Source organism: Limulus polyphemus, unplaced genomic scaffold, assembly GCF_000517525.1.
Source record: "Limulus polyphemus unplaced genomic scaffold, Limulus_polyphemus-2.1.2 Scaffold1667, whole genome shotgun sequence".
Classification (NCBI taxonomy): Eukaryota; Metazoa; Arthropoda; class Merostomata; order Xiphosura; family Limulidae; genus Limulus; species Limulus polyphemus.
The window spans coordinates 85,350-108,463 of record NW_013667277.1 but is presented as its reverse complement, the minus strand read 5'-3'; the positions used below and the strand labels follow the sequence as shown (position 1 = coordinate 108,463).

Genomic DNA, 23,114 nt, shown 5'->3' with positions numbered 1-23,114 from the left:
GAACTAATAACCTATACCTAATCAGTTAACTAGAGTCTCTTTTTAAAATGTATCTTTCGAAAGGAATTTTAAAAGTCCAAATTTTCTGGTTTATTTCACTTAGATCTTTAGTTTTTGTTGCTCTATTTCTTTATAAATGTTCCTTTTGTATAATCATATATATATATATACCATGTAGCTCATTGAGAGCTTGTTTCCACGAATACTGTGTAGAAGTTCTTGGCGTCGCCTTAGGGTATTGATCGCGCTAGCAACTGCATCGAGGTAACAATCTGGACCCCATAATGAGCAAAATGCAAATACATGCGAAACAGTCACTTCACTTTCAGATGTTATAATGCTTGAGTAAATTAGGAGAATAGAAACGAATGTAACACATCATTCATTGTTATTAAAATTGGTGAGTTAAAACGGAAATTTTAATTACGACACTTATAGATAATACGGTGATCATTTCTATAATTCCGTATTACAAATATTAACAATTGTTTTGAAAAATCCTTTTGCTGTTGGTCTTTTATCACTTTAAAAAATTCAGTTTCAGGCAATGTTCCAACAACTGCTTTTTATCAGATCTGTATCATTAATGAATATATGATGCATGTAAATGATAAATAATAAACACTTAAAGGAATAAAGGATTAAAATAAATTATGTACAATGAAAATAATGTTTTGAAAACACAATACATCCAAAGTTAAGAACGATACAAGAATTATATTTATATAATAACAGTGCATCTCGATATACAGAAGATAACTTTGAAGGTAAATCGTTTCAGGAGAAGAAATGCCACACAATTTAATCATGTGTATTAATGTTGATGTGTGAAACCGTAGATTTTAATTACGACATTTATAGATAATGTGGTAGTAATTTCTATATTTGTGTATTTCAAAGTTACTTTTGCTGTAGATGTTATGTACAAACTATATTGAATGCTGCTTTTTTGGCAGCTGTGAAAAAGTCCTTTCGGACTTTTTGTATATACAATTAGATTTGTAAAACAATTTTGCAGTAATAACAGGTGATTCACGGTTTAAGACATACATGTACTTTGGAACAAAGAGCGAAGAAAATTACACCAAAGACACTGAGAGTGTTTTCGATAACAGCATTTGAGATGTTTGGGGTTATAAACTGAAGCATTAGCAAATACTTGGAAAGTACATCAATAAAACGACGACCAGAAATATAAAAATAGGGTCAGAAATTGTATCAAGAAACTGCGAGAAACTAAAGCATGAACAAAGGTTTGGAAATGGATACAAATAAGATAGACGAACACAATTTGATCTAGACATGGGGACAGAAGAGCAGGATTATAAGCTATATACTTGAACAAAAGCAACAATAACTCACAGGAATACAACCCAGACGCCCGGACAGTGTTTCCAACAATGATTTCTTCGCTACTCATAGAATAAGCTTGCGAAATGACAGCCGTGCATCGTAGTTTGAGGATTCCGTCCAAGACGTGGGAGGGTTGTACGGTGAAACGTAAACCCTTTTGGGAAGCTTGTAAGCCATTTTTGTGTCGAATGTTTTCCAACTGATAAAGGTATACTTTTGGAGCCTAAATAAGTTTTGTAGAAAAGAATATATTAGTTTACAACAATGTATTTTAAAACATAGCATGATTTTATAGGAAAATTTAATTTAATATGGTCAATTTTAAGCAAATTGCTGTAAACTATATTAACTAAATGTACTAGATCACATGGAATTATTTTTTTGTACCAAAATCAGTAACATCGTTTTCTGATTAACATACAATATTAAATAAGCCACATGTTTTTAAAGTAATGTATCAACATTACGTCTTACCTCGTCATCGTTAACAGACCATTTGATAACTGCAGGAGGTTTAGAAGGTGCTGCTAAACATTTGATATCAACTTTGTCCCCAGCTGAGTACTGTGATTTGGCCCCTATTATTTTAGGCCCTCCTTTAGGTAACACTAAAGTATAGAAAACATTAAATTACATGACATTCTGTCTTACTTTGTATCTTTCTTTTAAACTCTATAAACACAGAATCACCCGATTGTAAAAACAGATATTTTTCTTAAAACCAAACCTAAAACAACAAAAAGTAGCTGTACTAATAATGAAGTTATTGTTTTAAGACTAATTATCTTTATTATGTCTATTCGAAACTATGTAATAAATTCCAATAATTCTATGTAGGTGTTTTCTAAAGCTCCAATTATTTTTGCTCCATAAAAGGATTTTGTAGTTTATTTAGCACTCCATCAGAGGAATTAGACAATAGTATAGTGAATCTGTTTTGTATTGTATTCTGTAAACCAGTGTGAACTTCAAGTGTGGCCAGTTAGTTATTTAACTCTAGGACCACCCACTAGCTGCCAGCTTCTAACCCTCAATTCCTTTCTGACATGTTTAGACAGGTAGTCTACAAAAATCAATTTCCTTGCAGACTCAGAGCGTGACAAGCACGCTCTTACAGAGAGGCAGAATATATAGGAACATAGAATATAACAAGACTGGATTACTGGATGATTTTCGCCATGCGGAAGGATTTCGTGGGATTTTTGAGCTATCGAAAATAATTTACTTTTGACGTGACTCTGCTATGGTTACTACTTCTGACTTAACTGTAAACATCTTGTAGACGTTAAACAGCTATATGTATACAGTTTCATTTAGCAAGAAATTGTTTCTTAACTTTACTTTTTCGTATTAATATTATACAAAGTAACTGTAATAAAGCAGCTTCTATAACTTAAGGAACAACAATTTAACCTGTACAAGACCAATAGATTTCACACCTCATTTCAATAATATTCTCTTCATTACAGATGGTCTATTCAGCATTTAAAATCAAATGTCTCTGTTAAAATGTAAAGGACTCTCTCTCCATCTTGTACATCATAATGATGCTAAAAAGTTCCAAGATAAATTAAGAAATAGAATATTGAAAAAGTTTGTAGTTTTAAAAGCCTGCCTGAATTAGGCCTTGACAGCGATATGATTAGAATGTTCAAAATTATGACGTTAAAATGTATGCAGATTTGTTTTAGGATTACATTCAGAACTTGTCGTTTTAAGCTTGTAAGTTAATTTAGAACTAATCTAAACATATATACAGTATATATAACATAAAATTTTTTTTACGTCACTATGAGTGTGTCGTTAGAATGCACATAGCTAACACTTTCTCTATATGAAAAAAGTGTAACAAAACTGAGTGGTACATATTCTATGGTAGTTTTGGGGATTGACAATTAATTTGAACGTAAGTTATGTTTGTCAATAAAAGAAGTTGAAATGTATTTCATGTCCTCATAACACCAATTTTCCCGTGATCCGCATACATTAAATGAATACTTTTATCTATATATAAGTCTGCATTAAAACGACATTGATAACAACGTTACTGTATAAATGAATGGCTAATGTAGGTAAGGTTTCTTAGAAACATTTTAAAGAATCAGAAGCAACTGACAGCTATTCTAAAGTGCTCTATATTTTCGAAGATTTCGTTCCATTTTATTGACAGCCACATTTCATTTTCCGGATATCTTGTACCACTTATTTTAAGTCTTTTGTATCTGTCTACCTCCTATTGGTAAAACAATATTTTTTGTTCTTAGAAACACTCCAAAATATTCCACAGGAATAATAAAATTATTTTACATTTGTTGAAGTAGACTAAATATTGAACAATATACCTGTGTGTATATAAATAGGTAATTGTTTCATAAAGATGATTCTTGTTGAATTGCACTGACATAAGTCAATTTTTTTCTTAAGTTAAACAAATCTAAAGAAGAAAGTCCATTTTTCAGTATAAATTTGGAAATTCATAAATGAGAATAACATTGAAAACTATAGCAGAATCACGAGTAATGAAAACTTATAAGCTGTTTTTAAATAATGGATTTTATCATTTTCTAAATAATTAAATTGAAATGTTGTTTAGAAATATTTTGAAAATATTTCATCAATGCAGCTTATGAAACAAATATAGTTTAAAGAGTAATTTTCCAAATAGATACTTTCAAAAAAGTTGCTTTTAAATATAAAGTTTTCCAAACTGAATTAACTTCAAGTAGTGTAAGAGGGAAAGAGAATGACAGAAGTAAATCCTTCATACAACGAACTTAATAATATAGTATTAGCACATTTTGATTAAAGAATACCAAAAATCCCAACATTCTAACATCATGGGTAAAAAATGGGAATGAATACAAAATGTTTATGTTTTTCTCGTTCCTATTTCATCATTGATCAAATAACATTTTTTTTTCTGAAAACACTTGGGAGATCGAGTTCCTTTAATTAACAGTCGTGTTTACGAATTTGGCAATGTTATGTACTTTACACGAATAACGAACACTCATACCACTTTTAACGTGTAACATCTTTAACTTCCTAAAGAAGCAAGTAACAAGTAAATATAATAGGCACTGCTTTTGTTGTTAAGCGTTGTTTCGTAACGTGTCACTGATAAACTATTACTTATCCAGAACGTCAAAACAAAAGTAAACATAACTAAGTAACATAGGGTTATTTATTGATTCCTTCACAATTGTGATAAAAAACATTCCAGCGTGTGCTAAATTTCTTTAAGATCGTCATTGTATTGGATTACTTTTACGGCATATTATTCATAGAACAGTTTATTCAAGTTGCATATCAAACGAATTCTCTGTACATTACTTTGTGGAGTTTCAGGCAAAAAAAAACAGGTTAATTTTCTAACGTAGACGGCCATATTGGTTTAGCGGATTTAATTTTAGGGCGAGTTATTTTATATTAGTTAGTAAAAGTAATATTAAGTCCAGTCCACTTCACGATAACAAAACATTTTATTTCCTCAACTAACAGTTCTATAATTTAGCTGATAGGCCTAAATTCATAATTAACGCTAATACAACAATTTCACTTACTTGCTAATTTCCGTTGTACATATTGCAATTTCTCATATCTCTTTTTTCTTCGACAAAACTCAGTAGTCACAGATCTGATGTAACTAACCGGATGAGAGTAACGACGAAATAGCCAACTATTCGTACCAACTCAGTAATCAACTATCAACTTAATAATCTCACCAATTAACTCAGTTATCAATAATCAGTCTACTTTAGCCTAACTCACTTTTTATATAGCTCAAATGATTTCCTAAACGTTCAAGAAAATGTTAATCCTTAATAACGGCCAAAACATGACGTCAAACACCCTATGGCGAAACAATAACATAACCACAGCGTTTAAATTGCAAAACAGCCTACACTAATATTTTGTAACATGCCTTGAAAAACTGCTCTAACATCCTTCCCACCATTCCACTGTGTGAGAAAATTGCGAAACATATTTCATTATACTGGCGCTAGAATTGAGTATAAAACTTTTATTATTATAAAAGGTTCAAACATAGGTTAATGTTTCAAGCTGCTAATAGAAGTGTTTGGAGGTCAAGACATGGTGCTGCTAAACAAGTTACACACATTCAACTGTGTGTTTGTTATAAAAGATGGACCGTGGCCTATAGGTTAATGTTTCAAGCTGCTAATAGAAGAGTTTGGAGGTCAAGACATGATGCTGCTAAACAAGTTACACACATTCAACTGTGTGTTTGTTATAAAAGATGGACCGTGGCCTATAGGTTAATGTTCCAAGCTGCTAATAGAAGAGTTTGGAGGTCAAGACATGATGCTGCTAAACAAGTTACACACATTCAACTGTGTGTTTGTTATAAAAATGACAAGCAATTCTGTTATTCAGTTAGAACGGAGCAAAGCCACTATGGTTGCGGGTGCTGTTGGCTGATTTTGGTTCAGTAATTCTAGATTAGAGACAGCTATACCTGAACCTTAGGGGTATCGGGGTCTGTAACAGCGTGCTGATAAAGTATGTTCCCTGCAGTACCAAGCTGTTAGACAGGACAACCGATGCACAGGGGATATTTTTCTAATTTCTTTTCTATTTTTATTTTTTTTACTAGAAAAATTAAAATTGTGACAACAGTTATTGAATTTTCTGTTTTTAGCCAATAACCCAATAAATTAATAAAAGAAACATTTTTGCTTGTCATCGTTAGTGACCTGTAACATCGATTCTATGTTTACAAACAACCAAAGTACGATTTGTTAGAAAAAGCTTCACTAAAGCTTCTTGACTTGTGGCTGGAACTCTCTCTGTTGAGGAAAATCGAACATTTTTATTTTTCTATCAGTCGATATAGTACTTGTTGAATGTTCGGGTTGTTATATTAATTATCGATATTTTTTTTGTCAGGAAACACTGACGTACAACGTGTTTTGTAGCTCGGAGCTTGAAAGACTATGTTTAGGATCAGGAACTTCAAACGTAGGTACTCATTCCTCGAAAGGGAGTCGAATATTGTATAGATCATATCAGAATTTTCGTGTATACAACTACGTTCAATTACACGAACATTTTCTGTACACAGACACAGAACTTACATTTTCAATGTTTATCAATGTGTTGTAAACTATTCTATCAAATATATATTCACTATTTAACACTATTATGTCAATATTTTAAAATATGTATATTATTATTCACTTTTTCAGATAAAAATAGTAGCAATGCTTATGAAGAATTCTAATGTTTTATTTGTGTAAGTAACCTGGATGAGTTATGTTAAAACCAAGCAATTTTTATTCAGATGCAATTTGTTTTTCGCTTTAAAAAAAGATATTTTAGTAAAGTAAGTTTTGTTTTTCGCATAAGCACGTTTAGCGTAGACAAGAGAAAAATAATTTTTATTCTTCCCAACAACAGGGAAATGTAACTTCATTATCTGATCTCACAGACCACAAGATACTACTTTATTGAAGTCTCGTTTTCTTAAATTTGAATATCTGACTATTTGAAAAGTAAGACCTAATGAAGCGAAAGATAATGTTGATCTGTTATTTATGACTTTTTTTTTAAGACAGAAATAAGCTGTAAAGACTCACCTAATATTTCAAGAAGATATTATGCTTTACAACTCCAGGGAGTATTTTCTTTAAAAAAAGGCGTAAAGTTTGAGCAAGTAAAATTACAGAAAATTCGTAACAGTAAAAAGGAATAGCTAAAGTTAAAAGGTATTATTGTAAAGATAACACTTATCATTGTAAGTACGTAAATGAATCACCTTTTCCTGTTTGAAGTAAGAGTGTCATTTGCTAGCGTCCAGACTATATGTCTGCAGAAGGCAAAAAATGAACTTGTGATTTATCATTTAGTTTTCATTCATATTCTGTTTGAAAAACAACATAAAGTCTAGTCAGTTGTTTAAAAATTTAGGTAATTATTTTATTGCTTGAATGACTATTCCTTTTGATTTGAGTATGTTATGAAAAAAAATCGTAAATTCCAGATATTTCTAATATGATTGCATTTTATTTATACCCACAGTTTCAATTGCTTACTTGGAGCTTTTAAAGCAATGCATTGATAGACATTTTGAAAGGCTTCGACCTAGAGCGTAAAAGAAATTATAGAGAACTGATTGCAACACAGATGTCTGAAATCTGTTTAACCCAAGAGTTTCAACTGGGGACCCCAACAGTTTTTTTACAGATATCTGATCAAATTACTTGTGGGTTCATGACTTTGTTATATATATGATCTGTAATAACATAGGAGTAACAAATAGAAATTTAAACTGAAATTAATTCTTAAGTGCTTTACAAGTAAATTAATGATTTCACCCTATTCGTTTACTTATTTTTTAAGACGGATTGTTGTAATAGGCAAAAACATTAAATTACTCAATATGATGCAATAAAGGACCTCACCGTCAATAAAAGGTTTAAAAACAAGTACGCAATTTGGCTGTTAATTTTATAGACTAATATGATTTATTAATAGTATTGTTAACAAAGAGCAGAATGAGAAAGTTTATTAAAATCCTACCATAAACTCTTAGTTCTCTTTCTGCTCGTTCAGTCTGGAAAGAGGGTGCTTCAGCAGAAACTTCACATCGGTAAGTTCCATCCGTATTCAAGTCTGAACGCGACAGAAACACGTGGCCCAGGTTAGACTGGAGCAGCTGATAAAATGAATGAATCATTAGCTATTCAGAGAATAGACGCCATTTGAAATACCCTTTTGAAAAAGTTATACCAAATATTTATACAACAAAGTACACATAAGCAAACGACATATACCATATGTAAAACTATGTTAAAAATTCAATAGAAACCTGAAGCAAACAACCTTGAAGTCATAATATTAATTTCTCTATGTTTTGTTGATGGTCCTGGATTTAAAATCTTTAAAGACTATTTACTAACTATCTCCAATATTTTAAACATAGAGTAAAGAACACAATCCACAAAAATCGTGAGACCTGATTTGTTCTTCACCCTTTAGTTTGTACGTATCAGGCACACATGCATTAATTATATAGAAAATTAATAGAATAATAAATACATTGCTAACATTTAGCCTAACACTCTTAACACTATCTTTCTATAAAGTGAAGACGGGTTTAACTACTTGCAACAAAGCACTTAAAATTCATTGATGTATAGATACGAATACACCCATGCATATATCTATAAAGATATATAACTAATATTGTATATCTTAAAATTATACTTCCTTAAAATTATCTCACAGGACAAAATAAAAGCGAGTGTGATTTAAAAAAGATGTTATTTATAAATCAAATATCAACTCTCTGGATGTATTTTTATATTACATTGTTTCAAGTGTTTTATGTAAATTGTCTTTTAACTATGCGTCTCAGATTTCTAAGATGTAAATTAACTAATGAATATGTAATTCTTATTTCAAACTTGCGCAACTAATCTGTTCGGACTTTGTCTATTATGTCACTCTAAGCAAGTGATGAAAAGTTTCTCATTGTGATATATTATTACACTTATTACCCTGAAAAGGACCATATTTTGCCAACTTAAACGTTATACACCACATGTTTTCACGTTTCTTACTTTAGTGAATTATGAAGCCTTTCACCCATAACACTAAATAAAATAAAAATGACTTCACATGTGTTTTTCTAAGCATTAATATATGACAAAATATTTGTAATATTGTTTTAGTTTTTAAATAACGTAGGCAAAATATTTTGATAACCGCTAGTCAAGATCAAAACTGTAGGAAAAATGAATGGCCATTCTGTTTGTTTACTTCTTATATTATTATTAAAAAAGTGAAAATTTTTACTTTTACTAAGATTTCTACCGTGTTTAAAGATGGAGTTCTAGTTCTTACATTAAAAGTCCATTAGACTTACACTCATCATAGCTTATTATGTTCGATTTGTATATTGTGTGAAAGTGATATTCATATCTGATAGAAAACTAAAAAAAAAGTGTAACAAATTGTAGCCGAGAAAATAAAAAATGTTCTTCTCGTTAAAGAAAAGACACACTTGTTTCGACGATTAAATGGGCACAATATAGATACAACTGTTTGATGGCGTACTTGTGATTAAATCGGCACGATATAGATACAACTGTTTGATATAGATACAACTGTTTGATGGCGTACTTGTGATTAAATCGGCACGATATAGATACAACTGTTTGATATAGATACAACTGTTTGATATAGTTACAACTGTCTGATGGCGTACTTGTGATTAAATGGGCACGATATAGATACAACTGTTTGATGGCGTACTTGTGATTAAATGGGCACGATATAGATACAACTGTTTGATATAGATACAACTGTTTGATGGCGTACTTGTGATTAAATGGGCACGATATAGATACAACTGTTTGATATAGATACAACTGTTTGATATAGATACAACTTGTGATTAAATGGTACACCTGTTAAGTATTTTGGGCATTCATTACAAATACAAGTTGTTTATTTCATGATTCTTTTTAAGGCTTTCTTTGATAGCAAGACATATTAGGTTTGTAAGTCTCATGAATTGTTATTTTTAGTATCATAGTACATAACAAATTGATTATTATAAGCTTGTGGTAAGTCTAACTCAGAAGTTATAAACTTCGAGAGATATCGATGACCTAACGAGAAAACTATCCCTAAATCGAGCTCACTTATTTGAGTTATATATATACGAACCTTGAAATATAGTTTCTAAAGTAGGCATTTTATAATATATATCGGAAAATGGGATTATCGAGACATTTCGTGTTGTGCATGTAACCCTGATTATAATGATATTGATAGGTAGGTGTTTTACGTCATATAAAGATAGCAAATAATGATATTTGTGAATTATTATATCTTCTAAAACGGCAATGGTTTCGTTGATATATCTTAAAACTTATTGATGAGCCAAGGGGGTGCCCAGTTTGAAACTATCTAGATAGATTTAACGTGACTTTATGATCAATCTTAGACCAATTATTGAAAAGGTAAGCGATTATAAACAACTTATAACCAAAACTAAACACATTGTTTAAATTGAAATAAAACGTAAACTTTTTTGGCTGGCTTACGTCAATTTTAAAGTGGTAGAATGTACAAGCTTTTACATTTTTATTCACGTTTTTATCCAAAGTAAACATTACAGTTATATCTGTTTCAACTTAAAATATGGCATTAAATGATACATGTTTCCACCCTATGGCCCCCAGCTAATAACTGAAATGAAAGGCTCTGAGAGCTTATAATGCCAAAACTCGGGTTTAGATGCCCGCGATGGGCACAGAACTGGTAGCCCATTAAGTAAAATTCTGCTCAACACCGAAGAAAAGTTTAAAACTAAAAATAACAACACTCAGAGGTCATAAAACCTTTCAAAACAATTGCTTATTATATTGATATTCAAGATGTCAAATTTCTGAGATTATTTAATTCTTAGCAATTAGTTCCTTTCGAAAGTTTCACACTCATTTAATTGCACTTGAAAGCTAATAACTTATTTATTTATCTATTAATTTAGATAAATGATTTATACAACTCTTAATTTTATAGACCAATTTGCGAGATAAGAAAAATATACTACGTAAAAGTATGCATTCTATAAATACACATGTATCTACACGAGCATAAATAATAACTAATATACTAATATATATATATATGGTGTTGCTTATAAAGTGAAGAACTAAGTATTTCTGTTTATAGTTATCCTTTAGACTTTGAAAGATTTATTTATTCCAATATTTTCTGCAACGCTGTCGTAACTCCTTCACTTTATGTGTTGCTGTTTTTCTCACAGGGAATGAGCCGCCATTTTAGTGTTATAAGCCCTTAAATTGTCCATGTAGTCACCGCGAAAAGGCTTATTATCACAAAAAATCTTTATTATGTAAATAACTCTTACTCTGAACTTATATAAGCTTTCTGTGCTGGACTACCGAGAAATCAGCTAGTCAAAACCACGAACTGCCAACTTTAAGGCCACTCTTTTATCACCGAAAAGTGGGATTTATCGTCATATTATAACGCTCCCACGGCTAAGGAGGCGAGCACGTTTGGTGACAAGATTCGAACTCGCGACTTGCACATTAGTCGAGCTCCTTAACCATCAGTCAAATTGTTAAAGAAATTATTATGGTTACTTTCCTTTTCATAAATAACAACAACAACAATGATGGTATTAATAATGCCAAGTGCAAAATCGAAACACATCTATCTAATTAAAGTTTATCAGATTTCTATAAATATGTGCACAGTATAACATTTAAATACCAAAAGCTTTGGATTTCCTTTAATATTATTTTAATTTACAGCTTATAAGCCGATATACAGACAATCGAAGATATTATGTAAACTCAGTAACATAAATAGTGTAATTACAAATGGTGCTAATTATCTCCTTATTTTGTTCCACTAAGACAATTTCATAAATATTTATGAATTTATATGCATATGGTGTAAAATAAACACCAAAAACTGAATTAATATAAGTTCAGAATGTCTAATAATACTTATTTCCATGATTATTAGCGCATACGATCACCATAGTTCAATTACTAATTAGTCACAATTTTCAATTATGCTATTACATTCTACTTACAAATTAGTGTATAGTCGATATATTTCGGCTGCTAATCTGCTGCCGTCTTCAGGAGAGTCTCGAGAAGGACTGTATTTGCTGATAGGTTTTTTAGTATGGTGTGAGAAAGGAAGGTGTGATAGTCATTTGTTCGGACTTTGACCTTGATAGGATATGATTTAACTAACTATTTGAATGCTTATAAAAGTGGTATTCATGATTTGCAGACTTCTATGTTAGTTGTATAAGGGTTAAATTACTTTCCTCTCAACTGAGAAGAATGAGAAACACCTTACAACGACCCTCCTCCACAATCGATACCCTAAACACATAATAAAGAACTAATATAGTAGACAAACGATAAGAATAAATAGGAAGAAACTATTAACACATAACCATATTTCACTATGCTAAAAGCATTTGCTCTATAAAAAAATTCAAAGATATACTAGTCACTATCCATCAGTATTAAAAGACTTACCAGTCACTATCCTTCTATCATTAAAGACCTACCAGGCACTATCCATCTATAATAAAAGACCTACCAGCCTACGGTATAAAATCAGAATAGTAATGAGAAGCTAAAACAAGACGATTGCACCTAAGAGTTTAATGGGAAACAAAAATACCATTATAAATATCCCTTTTGAATGTGGACTCTACAGCATTAGAAATAGAACTGTCAATGCAAATCAGAGTTCAGGATAACGCCAAACATATATGTCAGTAATACCGTACTATCTGCAATAAGTAGACCATCGTTTAAAAAACGGAATTGGAATAAAATAATGTTTATGATCCTCGAATGCAAAAAGATAAGTCTTATACATCTGACTCGTTGGTAATATACTTACATAACCTAGCATAGAAGTCAATAGAATCTGGATACCTATGTAATATACTTAAATAACCTAGCATAGAAGTCAGTAGAATTTGGATACCTCTGTAATATACTTAAATGACCTAGCATAGAAGTAAGTAGAATCTGGATTCCTCTGTAATATACTTAAATGACCTAGCATTGAAGTCAGTAGAATCTGGATACTTCTGTAATACACTTAAATAACCTTGCATAGAAGTCAGTAGCATCTGGATAACTCTCTAGAAAACACCCTACAATCATAGTCTCAAGGGACGGAGAGGGGCTGGGGATGGAGTGAACGAATAGATAGCACATTTACTTTTCTAACATGACCAAGGACCACATCTTAGCCCCTATTATGGTATACAATCGTTCAAGACTAAGGACCACAGCCTAGATCATATTGTACACAATCGTTCAAGACCTAGGACCGCATCACAGCATATATTGTATGCAATCGTTTTCAAATCTTATTTGATGAGAAAAGTAGATTAGCAGCCGAAACATAGGGTGAGTTAGGTGGTAATAAGTATCTAACAGTAATAAGAAATTCAGTAACTAATTGTAATTAGACTGAGATTATCGTGTAAGCTGCTAACAATGACAACGAATTACCTACGATTTCCACAACATATCAAATAACAGGTTTTTAAACTGAAATAGCAACAAAAATCTAGTTTTTGTATTCTCCATGAAACAAATCTAAGATTATTTTTTCTATTGATACCGAAATAGATCGTCTTAAAAAGAACAGTTTGATTATTTTTAAATAACTACTTTTTAAAGTTTACTTCTATGTCTGCTACATATTCTAACTCTATGACTCATAAGCCCCTAATGTGACAAACAGTTATGAGATAATTTACTTTTAATTACTTTAAAAATAAAAATTATGATTACTAGTGTCTACATTATTATAAACATTTCTCCTAGTAATGGACTCCCCTGCAAAATGCTAAATGAGGAAACTTGAGAATTAAACTTAATTGTGCCGGTTGAATGTTGATAATCTCATTAACCTTTAGTTAACTTATGTGCTTGTATTCATGGTCAGTGGTATGTATGGTTCATTTTTATCTTTTTATATCCTAGCCGACTTTACGTCAAAACGTTAAACTAATAAAAATCATAGCAAAGATAACGTTCTTTATAATATTATTCGTTTAGCTTTACATTGTAAGTTAGTGGGTGTTTGTAATGTTATTCGTTTAGCTTTACATTGTAACTTAGTGGGTGTTTGTAATGTTATTCTTTTAATTTTACATTGTGAATTAGTGGATATTGTAATGTTATTCGTTTAGCTTTACATTGTAAGTTAATGGATGTTTGTAATATTATTCGTTTAGCTTTACATTGTAAGTTAGTGGGTGTTTGTAATGTTATTCTTTTAATTTTACATTGTGAATTAGTGAATATTGTAATGTTATTCGTTTAGCTTTACATTGTAAGTTAATGGATGTTTGTAATGTTATTCGTTTAGCTTTACATTGTAAGTTAGTGGATGTTTGTAATATTATTCGTTTAGCTTTACATTGTAAATTAGGGGATGTTTCTTAAATAGTTTGTTATTTCGTGCTAGATATGGTATGATGTATATGTGAATTTACTATGAACACGTAAATTTTAATTCTAGTAAATTAATTTCATCAGGACAACAAATAGAGAAAATGACACCTATCAGAAAGTTAAGTTTTAATGTATAGCTATAATTTAGTTCATATGAGATTATTAAGCGTTATCTGGTTATTTTCGGTAATTAGAAGAAGTGTCATTCTCAAGAAAGAGTACATTTATTATGTTCAGTTGGTAACTTGTTCCAATTATTAGACAAGAACTAAATGAGTGCAACAGTATAATAGAATAAATTTTATCTTAGCAGTGAAAGCTCTGTCATACCGATATGACCATTTCATAGTATCGCGAAATAACTACAAAATATAACAGTTTTATTTCTAACGTAAAAAAAAGAAATGTAAAAGAAAAATAGAAAATATTTTACTTACATCTACATAGACACCTAATAACTTGTACTTCTGTGCTGGAGGATCATCACTTGGCAAATAGCGGTAGAACTCAACGTTATTTTTGTACCATTTCACAGAGTATAACTCATCAGATTCTAAATCATATGTACAATTTAACCATACGGGGTCATCACTGTTGACTGCTGTTGGAACCTGTACATCTAAGAGCCGTAGTGTTGTGGTCACTTTAGTAAAAAAAATAAGATTATGTTCAATTTCAGCAATATTAACTCAGAAAAACAAAGAAACTAATTATATATAAAAAAGGCATGTGAAGATAAGTCACAAATCAGGAATTGCTTCAAATTCTAATTCAAAAATGGTTTTTCACACAGGCGCTATTTATAATCAGGTAGATTTATAAACCAGTAAAAATAACACAGTACTAGAGAATAATAAATTTGTATGTAATTTTTCTGATTCTTTGGTATGATTACACATATATGGAAGGAGGCAAAAGCAAAAAAAAATTGTAAAATACATATTTGTAAACTATCTTTGAAAAGAATACTGTAAAGTTTGAAAGTCTAAATTACGTCAACTGATGAAAGTAGTTCACAGAAAAGTGACATTCATTTCGTAGGGAGAGAAACGAATTGCTAAGTTATTTTTAAATAAATATTGATCCGCAACACGCGAGAAAAAAAACTTCAATAAAAGATAATAAAGGAAACATTGACACGTAATATTGAAAACTATAAACAGTTTTTTATTTAGATCTGCCAGTTGATTCTTTATTATCTAAGATATTTTACCTTACGTAAGAAAAACCCAAAGATAATCATCCAATACACTTGATTTTACTGCTTTGAGAACATTCTTAGAGGTTAGGCCTACTAAGGTTAGGCCTACTAAGTAACTGTGTGACGTTATGAAAAGAGGTTGGATAATACGCAACACTTTTTAGGCATATTCTTATTTATACGTTAAACATTTTCACGTATATTAGAAGAAAACAAAACACAGACAATATACAAATACACAGTAAAGTTATTTTTTTGAAAATAAAACTTTGAAAAATGGAGAGCTTGCTTGTAAACAGATGTTATTTTGAGAATTTCGAGGATCGTAGACCACATAAAACCCAACATGCAAATGCAATAAACATACTATACAATACTATAGTCCTTAGGTCCAGTACATTTATAATTAGATTCACGATATTAATGAATAATGCATAAACCCGATTTCAAACTTTGGGGTCGTGGGTGCACTATAAGAGTTGCTCAGGAGCTGGAAATAAGTGTCGTTGACTAGCTGTCTTCCTTCTAGTCTATTAGTCCAAAACTGGGACGATTTTGTGTAGCTTTGTACGAAAATTCCAAAATAAACAGACCCCCAAACACCTAACTGTCACTTGACAAATGAGGCAAGTCAAAGAACTTTGTGAAATATAAATAATAAATTCTACTAAATTGAAAATAGTAAACGTGTGAAACAATCTCTGCAATTGAGCATGATTCTTTAAAACACTAAAAATTACAACTTCCGATTGATTCATCATACTATATATAATTTTAAAGGATGTTTTATAGGAAATTACTTAAAAATCATTGAATTATAAAATTAACTGAAATTATTTTTGTTGCTGTAACTAACAGACAATCAAATAAATCCTAGGTTTTTTCCTTATATAAAATTTCTTAGAGCGATAAAACCCTAACGTTAAAGTTATTACGTACAATTGTGATTGTACCATTGAAATTATACTGTGAAGTTTGGAACATTCACTGAAATAATGAAGAGATGATAGTGTTGAAAATTGCTGTTATGAAGCGTTTACTAGATTTCTGTTACCGCCTTCAAAACGTGAACCAGATATTATCCAGTTCGAAAGCGCTACCAGTTATGATAAAACAAATTAATCATGTATGATGATTAGGATAATAATTTAATTCACATAAAGTTGATCAACCAACATTGTTAGTAAGATCCCAGATTACGAATCGTAACACAAATCCAAGTAAAGGATTTTATTGCAAGTCCTGAACTAGTAACTGAGTACGCTTTTATAACACTTTGATATAAAGCAATCTTATATTCAGATATTATGAAAAGTAATATTGTACAAAAGACATTCATAAAAAAACTAAAACCTTTATCGTAATATTTAGTTTTATGTTAGAAATTTAATTAATTTAGATATAGCGCAGAAAATACAAATAAAAAAATTCATCCAAAATGGAAATTCGTTGATGGACTCAAAAACTCAATTAAGCTAGAACCGAAACTGAAACTAAATTAAATAAAAACGGAGACTTCATATTTAAAATTGTACAATGGAAAGACGAGGTTAATAAAATAATCGTTACTGAAAAAGAGAAGACGGTAAATTATGCAAATATCTAGATAAACAACAAAAAAGGAACCTTCCACTGTATATATATCAAATAAATGAAAAAGACGTGATAAGGAGAAAATCTTATTTTTACCAATAAATCAACTTAGGGAATTTTTTAAATTATTAAAGTTTCTATTTTTATAAAACAGTTATTTACAGAAGACGATAAAATTAATAATGTATCGATGTTAAAAACTAGGTAAACCAAATTAAGATTTTATAAGTTACTGACATATTGCTTAAATTAATTATACTGACAAATTACTAAAAAGGATAGTAAAACATGAGATTATAGAATGCTTATTATCTTACCAAACAGCGTTTGTTTTCCAGAAAACAAATAAGGCTTATCTGATCAAATTTATTAAATGTACCGTATATACCCGCGTATAGTGTACATATTATGGCAGAAAGTTTTGAACTCAAATATGAAGTGAACAGTATTCTTCCGGTATTTTTCAAGTGGCGAAGAAGTGGTAAGCCTTATGTTACGTTTAATTTAGGCCTAATGATTAAATTACGTTATAAATAGATCTGCTGCAAATAACGTTAGAGTCAGATAATATTTAGTTACATGTGTATAAATACGAACACACAGTAATTACATTACGCAATAAACTAAACTAATGCTTTTTCGATTAGATGATATAATACGAAAACATTTTAACGGTAAAATCTGTCCAACTGCTCTCACTGTTACTGAAATGAATAATCTCGTCAATTTGTTTTGAAGTTCGCGCAAAGTTACACAAGGGCTATCTGCGCCTAGCCGTTTCTAATTTAGTAGTGAAAAATTAAAGGGAAGGCAGCTAGTCATCACCACCCATCGCCAACTTATTGACCGTCACATTATTATGCCCCAAGGCTGAAAGGGCGAACATATTTGGTGGGACGGAGATTCGAACTCTCAGATTGGGAGTCGAGGACCCTAACCACCTGATCATGCTGGGCCAATCTCGTCAAACGAAACAGTGCAAGAAAAAATAACATCTACAACGAAGACAATTTAGTTTAAAATACATATTTATTATTAAAAAAATAAAAAACTAGCTGTTGATTCCTGGGGTCATCTTTTAGGCTTCAAGTCATACATGTATATCGGGATCGTTTTGTCAACAAAATAATTGCAAGGTTGATATGCTGATATTTGCTAATAATGATCAGTCAAAATATAATGGGACACATTTTTTTCCGATTTTTGGGAGCTTTTTGCGCTGTGTCGCAAGATGATTTCATTATTCTATGCTACAATACATTCACAGTAACGTTCAATCCTAATCATTCTGCTATGCTTTATGCACAAGGAATTGTATAACAACCGACAAATTGCGGACTTTGTTTGTTTGTTAAGTAATACGGTTAATTAGTTAACAACTGTATTCACTCAAATTCGCACGTACATTTATTAATCATCATAACAGTACAACACTCGCTACATAAAGGCCGATCAGCATTTAAAATTGTTCTGAGCATATTAATTTTTCCTAGTACATCAGGCCAAAATATTTATTTCGCACTATACGTGGATATCTATAATATATGTAATGTGTAAAGGGTTTTTATTATCAAATATCTTGTCGTTTCGGGACACTTACGTGTTCCTTATTCAGCCTGAAACGTCGACATAGCATAATAATCACAGCAAAAATGTCAGATGTAAAAAGGGAAAACCTTCTAGATTATGTCGTCTTGCTGATCATACATAAAACGTATTCAATGAAATGAATATTAAATCTACTGTATTCATAACTAGAGATAAAACATAACGGAATGATTTTGGTTTTATTTCATTTAGATACTTCAGTTTACATTATATTTACTTTAAATGTCTTAACCAGCATTTTAATCTACTTGTCATATTTACTTTAAATGTCTTAACCAGCATTTTAATCTACTTGCCATATTTACTTTAAATGTCTTAACTTGCATTTTAATCTACTTGTCATATTTACTTTAAATGTCTTAACCAGCATTTTAATCTACTTTTCATTCTCAGCTTGTAAATTATGCTATCTCTAGGCCTACTCGAAAAAACTGTTGATTTAGTTGTGAAGAGAGTTCAGTTACTTTTGACTGAATTGACACTCTCATGTGCTTTAAGTTAAATTTGCTTACACATAAACTAAATTAATTAAGTTATATTCATAACTTTCAACTGAAGGTGAAATTTAATTTGTTCAGGAAGAATTATTTGAACTTGTTATAACACTAAATGTTTTTGTTTTTTGTTAGTGTTAGTTCTGGAAAAGTTTAATATGGAATTAAAAATACAGAATGATGTGAAATAAAAATGAAATGAAATAATGTTAATATATTCGGATTGTGCTATTGATACGTTTTATACCTATTTACTAAACTTTGATTTAACTAAGGTGACTGAATTTGAAACCTATTGAAAATTCCATTTTAAGCAACCTTAACATTTTCACAAGAAAGTTATGAGATTGATTACTAAATATACATATTTATATTCAACGTTTTCAAACTGTATTCACAAAACTTGGGCTATTGAAGTAAAAATCATTAAACAGTAAAATTAAACGACAAATTAATAAATAACGAAATACAAAATAAAATTCAATCAGAAAAAATAAACGTTTTTATTCATAACTTTGTCACTATTTATTATTTGTCTGCCTAATTTTCTTTTCAATAGTATTTTTTTTTGTTTCATCTGAACTCTGCCTTCATTCTGCCTTTCAATGTAACATAGTTTCTAATTGTTTTAATTTTACTTAGAGTATGATATAAAATGATAAATTCTGAATTTATATTGATTATTTTTGATTAATGTAAGGCACGTGATAAGATTACAATATGAATATCATTTAAAATTATTAAAACACCCATTATAAATGAACAATAATTTAGTTATACAGAACGTTATTTTCTTATCATTCCCAAATTTAAAACTGTTTCCTTCCTCTTTTTTTAAATTATATTTTTATGTTTCTCCATTAAGTTTTGGTTGTTTGTTTGTAATTAAGCACAAAGCTACACAATGGGCTATCTGTGCTCTGCCCACCACGGGTATCGAAACCCGGATTCTAGCACTGTAAGTCCGTAGACATACCGCTGTGCCACTGGGGAGCTCCCTATTAGGGCGGGAGACATATTATATTTTCTATGTTTCTTTCTTCTTCTTTTTTCAAATATTACAAGTGCGAACAATCCCTTTATTTTTGTGACGATCTCCTTTAAACATGGAAAGCATATAACTTGGTCCAATACGTCCAGACTTTAACTATCACAAACACATATTTTGGTCAGCAGTCAGTAGTATATAGCAAACCAATAATAGATACTGTTTTTGGCGCTTCGCGTTGGTTATATTTATAGGCGTGTGGAGAGTTTTTCGAAATTTCAGTTAATGTAACATTTCTAACGCTAACGCTAGCGTTTACGTACACACATATATTGTTAATTCTTACACTCAAGAATCTTCTACAACTTTAGAGAATAGGCGGGAGTTTCGCAATACATAATTAACAGTATAAGTTATGTACATTTCTAAATATAAATTTGATTTAAACAAACATCGATATTAAAATGAATATATAATAATAAATCCGCCACACTCTTCTAGAAAACAATATTCCATATTGTGAAAGCTATAACTTGTAATGAAATAATACCTAATCAGTAAGCAAACTCAAAATTAAAATATTAACCGAATCCTGTTAACTTGCCTTTGGAAAAAATTATTTCTCTGTTCCAGAAAACTACTGTAAGTTTTGCAGATTACATTCGTACTTGGAAACTGTACATAAGAACATAATAAATTTAACTATCTATTTACGATTCTGATAAATTCAAGATCCTCATGTTTTCATTTTGTTTACAATCATACTTCCTCTCGCCCTTCTTTCTCCCTTAAGAAGTAAGAATTTTTAGACCTGAAGGAACTTTCACCTAATCTCTACAAAGAAGCGGAGTTGTGTTATCAGAAAAACAGATTATCTTCAAAAATGTATAACATTCTTATTGACTTAAAAAAAAATCAACACCGTTACATCAGATATACTATTTCTCACCATTCAAGGAATAATAAAGTTAAGGCGTTTCATTAGGAAATTAAAATTCTAAAACATTAATATTGATATATATTGAAAGAAACGTTCAGAGACAGCACATGAATTAGATAGTTTTATTCCTGTAGGTTAAAAGGTCGATCTAACAGCATGACTACTAACTTCAGCCTTTAAGATTTATTCAACATATTCTACAATAGATTCTGAAGTTGTTTTTCTCCGACGTGAAAGCTGTCTCCTCCCTTTCTCCGAAAAAATCCTCGTTGTGAATCTAACTTGTGTTATATCGCCTTCTTTTCTTACCTCTATCTTATTAAAGTTATCAGATGGCCCAGTAGTAGTCTGGAGGGTTTATAACGCCAATGTTCATGGTTCAATCACATGGACACAGCAAAGATGGCATATCCCGTACTTTTACGTTAAGACAAAACGAAGAAAGAAATCCTAATCAAAGAGTTGAACTTAAATTTATTTCTATAAAAACGACAAGTTTAAGGATATTAAAGTTTAAGTTGGGCGTTCCTAGTAGTTAGCGTTTTCTGATTGTGAAGATGAGGGTTATAGGTTCGTGGCACGTTGCATCTATGTAATTAACGATCAAATCCCTCTTTTCGCTCAGACAAGACCAGCCCAAGAGGTAGCGTTGGGTGCTGTTAACTAGTTGTCTGCCTTCTAGTCTATCAGTTAAAAATAAGGGACGGCTATTTGTAAGTAGCTAACTCTTCGTGTAGCTTTTCGAAAATTTCAGAGACAAAGAAACCTATAATAAAATATATCAAAGTCACACAATAATTAAGAAAGTCGATATCGAAATCGAAAGTTATTGCTACACATTGGAAACATTTATTTTATTCAGTGACTGATCTCCTTGCTGTTAGACATCTGTAAATAATTTGAGTAATGACGATAAAAATAACTCGTCAAGGTAAGTGCAATTAAAGCTCTTTCCATAATAAGAGACTGAGAGTTTCAAGTGGAACATCTAGCGCTAGAATAATGTTATATTCTGTTACATTTTGCATTACGAGCTTTTGTTCCGATCTTATTTTAGTTACAGATCATATCAAAATCATGTGTTACGTGACTGAATATCATGTTGGTAGGGAAATTCCAGAGCATAAATATCCAAATGAAATTGTCGAGATTTAAATGTACAAATGTCAATTGGCTTGACTCTTATTCATGGCTGAAGACGATATACAGTTTGTTTAGGTTACCATGGCAGGTATTTCGATTTAAAAACTTTTAACCCTAAGTCAAATTAACTTTAAATAATCAATTTCGATCCAGGGCCAAAAGCTATCGGAAGTGTTCAGAAACAATTATCTCTTCCCCCCACTCATGCACTAGATGGGTCGCGAAAAAAAGAAAGAAAGATTTTCAAGAAGAATTTAAATGTGGTTAGGAGGACTTGAATAGCTTGGATCAAAGTAATGCTACGATTATTTGACTTGGTTTGGTTTGGGCGGTTACAACAATTTCACTTTTAAAAAGCACAATTCTGGGTGTGGATCTAAAAATCCTAATACCCAGAATTTTGATGTTGGAGGAAAACATGAGTACCCGAGTAAAATCCACTTTGACTACCCGGACGCCGAATTATTCTATCCGGATAGTGCCTGATCTAGGGGACTAAAACATATATAGGTTATAACAATTTATCTCTGTTTTTATTAAATTCATAAGAAAAATAAGGGTGCTCCAAGTTTCTGGGGTAACTGATAATTTTGGAAATTCATCGGTTAAAGGATTACGTTTAACAGATTTCTTGAAAAAGTTTGATGCTAATTTTAGTATTATTTCCTAAATGGGTGGAATCGAATTAACTAAGTTTAGGTATACTAATGGTGTGTAAATGGGTAATCTGTAAGCTATTCTTAATGCAAGATTTTGTAGTGTTTGTATTTTATCATATAGTGAG

At 30.8% G+C, this 23,114-nt stretch overlaps 1 protein-coding gene across 2 annotated transcripts in view; it reads right to left on the bottom strand.

The window, feature by feature from the left end:
* The window catches only part of LOC106464496, a 61,822-nt gene that overhangs the window by 9,830 nt on the left and 28,878 nt on the right, over window positions 1-23,114 (bottom strand). For both annotated transcript variants that reach the window (XM_013924642.2, XM_022392225.1), the window contains exons 2-5: window positions 14,801-15,006; window positions 7,897-8,032; window positions 1,828-1,961; window positions 1,363-1,576 (exon numbers count right to left, since the gene is read on the bottom strand). In XM_013924642.2, the coding sequence (XP_013780096.2) occupies window positions 1,363-1,576; window positions 1,828-1,961; window positions 7,897-8,032; window positions 14,801-15,006 (690 nt within the window). The remainder of the gene's footprint in view (window positions 1-1,362; window positions 1,577-1,827; window positions 1,962-7,896; window positions 8,033-14,800; window positions 15,007-23,114) is intronic.